General features: G+C 49.0%; 1 protein-coding gene across 7 annotated transcripts in view; it reads left to right on the plus strand.

Moving 5' to 3' along the window:
- The window catches only part of LOC310964576 (CLIP-associating protein 1-A-like), a 32,864-nt gene extending 26,516 nt beyond the window's left edge, over positions 1-6,348 (plus strand). For 4 of the 7 annotated variants that reach the window (XM_083937754.1, XM_083937756.1, XM_083937755.1 and 1 more), the window contains 11 exons: positions 798-950; positions 1,102-1,211; positions 1,435-1,551; positions 2,051-2,195; positions 2,283-2,505; positions 2,654-2,707; positions 3,815-4,017; positions 4,104-4,232; positions 4,462-4,668; positions 4,768-4,884; positions 5,663-6,348. In XM_083937754.1, coding sequence (XP_083793880.1) covers positions 798-950; positions 1,102-1,211; positions 1,435-1,551; positions 2,051-2,195; positions 2,283-2,505; positions 2,654-2,707; positions 3,815-4,017; positions 4,104-4,232; positions 4,462-4,668; positions 4,768-4,884; positions 5,663-5,746 — 1,542 coding nt within the window. In that variant the 3' untranslated portion in view covers positions 5,747-6,348. The remainder of the gene's footprint in view (positions 1-797; positions 951-1,101; positions 1,212-1,434; positions 1,552-2,050; positions 2,196-2,282; positions 2,506-2,653; positions 2,708-3,814; positions 4,018-4,103; positions 4,233-4,461; positions 4,669-4,767; positions 4,885-5,662) is intronic. The other 3 variants (XM_083937757.1, XM_083937759.1, XM_083937760.1) reach the window with 1 other exon arrangement.
- The last annotated feature ends 478 nt before the right edge of the window (positions 6,349-6,826 follow it).

A 6,826-nucleotide genomic window follows, 5' to 3' on the forward strand; every position in this document is an offset into this window, starting at 1 on the left:
CAAAGAGCAAAATATAAACAAATCATTCCAACCAAATTACATTGTTATATTATATTTTATTTTATTTAATTTATTTATTTTTATTTATTGTATTATTATTTTATCTATTTTATTGTTATTATTTTATTATTACCATTATAATATTATTTTCATATTTTTTATTTTAGTAATTTTATTATTACTATATTATTTTATTTATTTATATTTTTTATTTCATTTTGTTTTTGCATTTATTAAAAAAGATACAAATATGTAAAATAAATATTTAACAAACAAAGAGAAATTGAGTAATTTATATGCATTAAATAAATAAATAAATGTGAGTATAATTGAAAATTCTTAAAATGATTCTTTGATATTATATTTTTCTTTATATTTCCACATTTAAAAAAGAATATTTGATTTATTCCTCTTTAATATTATTTTATATTTTCCTCTTTATATTTCCACATTTATTTATTTTTTAATTGTGTTTATTCCTTTTTATTAATATTAATTTAAGTAATTTAATATTGTCTGTTTGTGTGCGTTTGTCTGTGTGTGTGTCTGCGTGTGTGTGTGTGTGTGTGTGCGTGTGTGTGTGTGTGTGTGTGTGTGTGTGTGTGTGTGTGTGTGTGTGTGTGTGTGTGTGTGTGTGTGTGTGTTGTGCGTGTGCGTGTGCGTGTGCGTGTGCGTGTGCGTGTGCGTGTGCGTGTGCGTGTGTGTGTGTGTGTGTGTGTGTGTGTGTGTGTGTGTGTGTGTGTGTGTGTGTGTGTGTGTGTGTGTGTGTGTGTGTGTGTGTGTGTGTGTGTGTGCAGGCGGCCCAGGTGGTGCTCATCGCCCTGTTCGAGCTGAACACGCCGGAGTTCACGATGCTGCTCGGCGCTCTGCCCAAAACCTTCCAGGACGGCACCACCAAGCTGCTGCACAACCACCTGAGGAACGCCAGCGCCCACAGCGGCATCACCATGGTAACGCACGCCATTTCACCCCACATGTGGAACAGAAGACTTGAATCCTGTCGTTAACACAAACTCCATTCAAACGTCTGCCTATGACCTCCGTGCCCGACCTCCGTCCGTAGCATGACTCTGTGTTTCCCGTGTCTGTGTCGCTCCGCAGGCGTCTCCCGGTGACTCGGCAGGTCGGACGCCTCCGCGGCAGCAGCCGAGCAGCCGCAGCAGCCCGCTGACCTCCCCCACCAACTGCTCCCACGGCGGCCTCTCCCCCAGGTACGACACACACACGCCCCCACCCCCTCTCCTCCACCCTGCTGCACCGCCACCCACCGGGCGCAGCTCTTTTCTCACCTCTCTATCCTCCTCTCCCTCCTCTTCCTCCTCTTCCTCCTCTTCCTCCTCTCCCTCCCCTTCCTCCTCTTCCTCCTCTCCCTCCTCTTCCTCCTCTTCCTCCTCTTCCTCCTCTCCCTCCTCTTCACCTCCTTCCCGGCTGCAGTCGGCTGTGGGGCTGGAGCGCAGACGGCCTCTTCCCTCCTCCGTCTTTCCCCTCCCCTCTTCCTCCAACTGCTGCCCACTCCTCCCACAAGGCCGTGCGGCGAGCGTTCTCACCCAGGTAACCTCCAGCTCCTCTTCTCCTCCTCCTCCTCCTCTTCCTCCTCCTCCTCTCTTCCTCCTCCTCCTCTTCTTCCTCTTCCTCCTCCTCTTCCTCCTCTTCCTCCTCCTCTTCCTCCTCCTCCTCCTCCTCTTCATCCTCCTCCTCTTCTTCCTCCATCTCCTCTCTTCCTCCTCATCCTCCTCCTTCTCCTCCTCCTCCTCTTCCTCCTCTTCCTCTTCCTCCTCCTGTCTTCTTCCTCCTCCTCTTCCACCACCTCCTCCTTCTCCTCCTCTTCTTCCTCCTCTTCCTCCTTGTCCTCCTCCTCCTCTCTTCCTCCTCCACTCTTCTTCCTCCTCCTCCTCCTCCTCCTCTTCCTCCTCCTCCTCCTCTTCCTCTTCTTCCTCCTCCTCTTCCCCCTCCTCCTCTTCCTCCTCCTCCTCCTCCTCCTCCTCCTCCTGAACCCTCTCTGACGCGGCACTTTCCGGTCTCTAACGCGCGCGTCTCTCCCTCGCTGCAGCGCGCTGGAGTACGACAGTGAAAACCTGAACTCGGAGGAGATCTACAGCTCGCTCCGCGGCGTCACCGAGGCCATCCAGAGCTTCAGCTTCCGCAGCCACGAGGACGCCACGGAGCCGCTGAGGAGGGACGGCAAACGGGAGATGGTGAGGGCGGAGACGGGGCGCCGATGGAGGTCAGTCGTCACACGTTAAGTCTGAAAAACGCTGACAAAGTGTTTTGTTTGTCTCCAGTCTGGAGTCGGGGCGGCCTCAGAGCTGCGGGGGGACGGGGTCGGGGGACGCCACGCCCTGGACAACAAGACGTCCCTGCTGAACACGCCGTCGCCGCGCTCCTTCACCGGGCCGCGCTTCAGAGACTACAACCCGTACAACTACACGGACGGCATCAGCCCCCCGGACAAAGCCGCCCTGAAGGAGGCGCTGTACGAGGACGCCGTGGAGCAGCTGCGGGACGGTGAGGGCGCATATTCATATTTTAACATTATCTAAGGTTTTTGTTTGTTGCTTTTTGCTTTTTTAAAAATAAAAACCTCTCAAACAGAAACAGATATTCTCTGTATTTATCAGTTCGTCCTGATTTACAGTCAAATGTTCCTCTGCAGGCGTCCGACAGGAGAGCGCGGAGAACGCGGTGGTGACCCCACGGAGTTTCCCAGGTGAGGTCGTGTTTCTGCAGCGTCACCACAGCGTTTCCCTCCTGCACCACTGAACACTTAAAGTCTAATAAATATTATATAAAGTTTAATAAAGGCTGTAAATCAGGTGTGAGTTATTAAAAACACACGGTTAAAGAAGACAGGAGGTGAGTTTCCATCTGTCGTCCCTGAACACGACGTGAAAAAGCAACAAAACGCGTTAAAAATAACACAAAATACACATGAAAACACTTTCTGTACAATTCAGAACAAACACAACATCAAAACAGACGCATCTTTAGTTTGAGTTCCTCACGTTTGCACTCGTCACTGATCAGGCGACTGAGGGCGCCCTCCCACTGTGCCTCCGTCCCGTGCCCCGTGCTTTAGGGTCCTTGTCCCCCCCTCCAGGCCCGTTTGTACTCACACTACCTGGGCCTCGGAGAATGCTTCTTGCTGCCTATACGTCATCACGCCGTAACACGTCACACGCATTGATGACGTCATGGCGATGCGTGGCTTTGTTTCCAGATCTTTCCGTAGACCTCGGAGTTTTTGTGCGTCTTGTCGACTGTTTTTGAATCTTTTCATCGACCAAATCTGCAGTAAACACTCCACCTCCGCATCACACCAACGTGAACCTTTCACCGCCATTGTTTGAAATGTCCACGCATGGTCCCTCCTTCTTTTTTCTACGTCCCAACAGGCGCACAGGAAATGACCTCAGAACCGCCGTAGGCCTCGTGCTCGTACACGTGCGCACGCTCGTGCTCGTACACGTGCAAACGTGCTTTACTAAAGCCCACCTCTCCCAAACGGGCCGTGGACGGCAAGCGTGCCGCTCCTAGACGCGGTACGGTTGCACTCACACTGGTCAAAGGAACCAGACTTTAGCCGTGACACGTGCTGGGGCACGGGACGGAGGCACAGTGACGCATCGCGATGATGTTACGGCGTGATGACGTATAGGCAGCAAGAAGCATTCTCCGAGGCCCAGGTAGTGTGAGTACAAACGGGCCTGGGGGGGGGACAAGGACCCTAAAGCACGGGGCACGGCACAGAGGCACAGTGGGAGGCCGCCCTCAGTCCTCCCCCCCGTAGTGACCTCTGTGCCTCCTCCTCCTGCAGCGGGCCCCGCTGAGCAGCTGCAGCTGGTGGGGGAGCTGCTGAAGGAGCTGTCCCAGGGCCAGGCGGGGGAGCAGGGCCCCGAGGAGCGGCGGGGGACCCTGCTGGAGCTGCTGAAGGTGGCCCGAGAGGACAGCCCCGCGGTGTGGGAGGAGCACTTCAAGACCACGCTGCTGCTGCTGCTGGAGACGCTGGGGGACAGAGACGTAAGGAGGCCGTCCGTCTGCGTCCACGCTCCCAAAGAGAGCCGCTCTTTAACCCCCCCCCCCCCCCCCCCCTCTCTCTGTCTCAGCACTCGATCCGGGCGCTGGCCCTGCGGGTCCTGAAGGAGATCCTGAGGAACCAGCCGCCCCGCTTCAAGAACTACGCGGAGCTGACCATCATGAAGACGCTGGAGGCTCACAAAGACTCGCACAAGGAGGTGAGGCCCCGCCGAAGCCTTCAGCTCAGCCTGGAGGACCCGGCTCAGGGATTTAACTATGATTTCATTATTTAGTTACTTAAATATATAAAAATAAATAAATAAAATAACAAATAAATGTGAATTTTCTCATTTAAATAGTCATAAATATGCAGTAAATAAATAATAAATCTGCATTTTGGCCTGAAATCTGTGACTTGAGTCCCTGCGTCTCTCACGCTCTCTGCAGGTGGTGCGTGCGGCGGAGGAGGCGGCGTCCACGCTGGCGTCCTCCATCCACCCGGAGCAGTGCATCAAGGTGCTGTGCCCCATCGTGCAGACGGCAGACTACCCCATCAACCTCGCCGCCATCAAGATGCAGACGAGGGCCATCGAGCGCGTCGCCAAGGAGCCGCTGCTCCAGCTGCTGTCCGACATCATCCCCGGACTCCTGCAGGTGAGAGGCGCTCGCCGCCGCCGCCGCCGCCACTACCACCGCTCACGTGCTGTTCATACTGCAGTGTTTTAACTAGCTGTCGCCGTCACGACCCCGCAGGGCTACGACAACACGGAGAGCAGCGTGAGGAAGGCCAGCGTCTTCTGCCTGGTGGCCGTCTACGCCGTGATCGGAGAGGAGCTGAAGCCGTACCTGGCGCCGCTGACGGGCAGCAAGGTGAGCGAGCGCGTCACGCTGTCGTCTGATTCATGGTTAAAATGCAACACGACAGGGAATTAATGCTTTGACTCTGTAATGCTCTAACGCTGTGACGCTGTAACCCTGTAAAGCTGTACCGCCGTAATGCTGTGACACCGTAGCGCTTTACCGCTGTGACACTGTAACGCTGTTTTGCGCCGTAACGCAGAGACGCTATAACGCTGCGCCGCCGTTGCGCTTTAACGCTGTACCGCTCTATCGCTGTGACGCCGTAACGCTTTACCGCTGTACCTCTGTAACGCTGTACCTCTGTAACGCTGTGGTGCTCTAACGCTGTGACGCCGTACCTCTGTAACGCTGTTTCCCTGTAACGCTGTAACGCCGTACTGCTTTAACACTGTACCACTGTAACGCTGTGATACCGTAATGCTGTAACGCCGTGGCACTGTTACGCTGCGACGCCGTTACGCTCTAACGCTGTGACGCCATAATGCTGTATCGCTGTAGCGTAACGCTGTGACACTGTAACTTTTCTGACGCTGTAACGCTTTATTGCTGTGATGCCTTAATGTTGTACCACTGTAACCCTGTAACGGCGTACTGCTGTAACCCTGTAACGCTTTACCTCTGTAACTCCGTAACGCTGTGACGCTGTAACGCTGTAACCCTGTAACGCTGTTTCCCTGTAACGCCGTACTGCTGTAACATAGTACCCCTGTAACCCTGTAACCCTGTAACCCTGTGACGCTGTAACGCTGTACCCCTGTAACCCTGTGACGCCGTTTCCCTCCCACAGATGAAGCTGCTGAACCTTTACATCAAGAGGGCGCAGACGTCCACCAGCACCAGCAGCAGCTCCTCGGACGTCTCCTCCTACTGACTCGCCTCCTTCCTCCAGCTTTCCCTCACCTTTCATTCCCTCGGGCGGCGCTCCAGGCTTCGCCGCCGCCGTCTCCCGCGCCGTCACGAGCCTTAAAACTCTTTTCAAAGGTAGAAAGCGTCGCTCCGTTTGTAGCAGCCGGACGTTTCCCCTCCACAGGCGCAGAAGAGTCCAGAGAAGCCGTCAGTATTTATATTTAACCCTTTTTAATCCACGTCTTCGCTTCCACGCATCGAACGCTAGCGTGTGTGAATGTAACGAGCGCTCTGATTGGTCCTCCTCCCCGGGGATCGAACTAAGGAACAAAGTGACGCTTTTGTCTGTTTTTAAATTCAAAGGGTCCAAAGTGAAGACGAGAGGAAGAATTGTTATTTAATTTATTGATTTTTTCCTTTAAAAAATACACAAATAATTATTAAAATTCATGCAAATTCATTTTCACACAAATAAATTAAATTTAATAATTATTAAAATTCACTTTTACACAAATAAATTAAATTTAATAATTATTAAAATTCACTTTTACACAAATAAATTACTTAAATAATTATTAAAATTAATTTTCACACAAATAAATTACTTAAATAATTATTAAAATTCATTTTTACACAAATAAATTACTTAAATAATTATTAAAATTCATTTTTACACAAATAAATTACTTAAATAATTATTAAAATTCATTCTTACACAAATAAATTACTTAAATAATTATTTAAATTCATTTTCACACAAATAAATTACTTAAATAATTATTAAAACTCATTTTCACACAAATAAATTATTTAAATAATTATTAAAATTCATTTTTACACAAATAAATTCCTGAAATAATTATTAAAATTCATTTAAATTCATTTTTACACAAATAAACTATTTAAATAACTATTGAAATTAATGTAAATTCATTTTTACACAAATTAATTACTTAAATAATTATTAAAATTCATTTGAATTCATTCTTTAAACAAATAAATTACTTCAATAATTGTTAAAATTCATTTTTACCCATATAAATAATTTAAATTCCTTCTTTAAAAGTGACTTAAATGATTAAAAGCGCTGCACACAGGCGCAGAA

This window comes from Echiichthys vipera (genome assembly GCF_963691815.1).
Source record: "Echiichthys vipera genome assembly, chromosome: 23".
Classification (NCBI taxonomy): Eukaryota; Metazoa; Chordata; class Actinopteri; order Perciformes; family Trachinidae; genus Echiichthys; species Echiichthys vipera.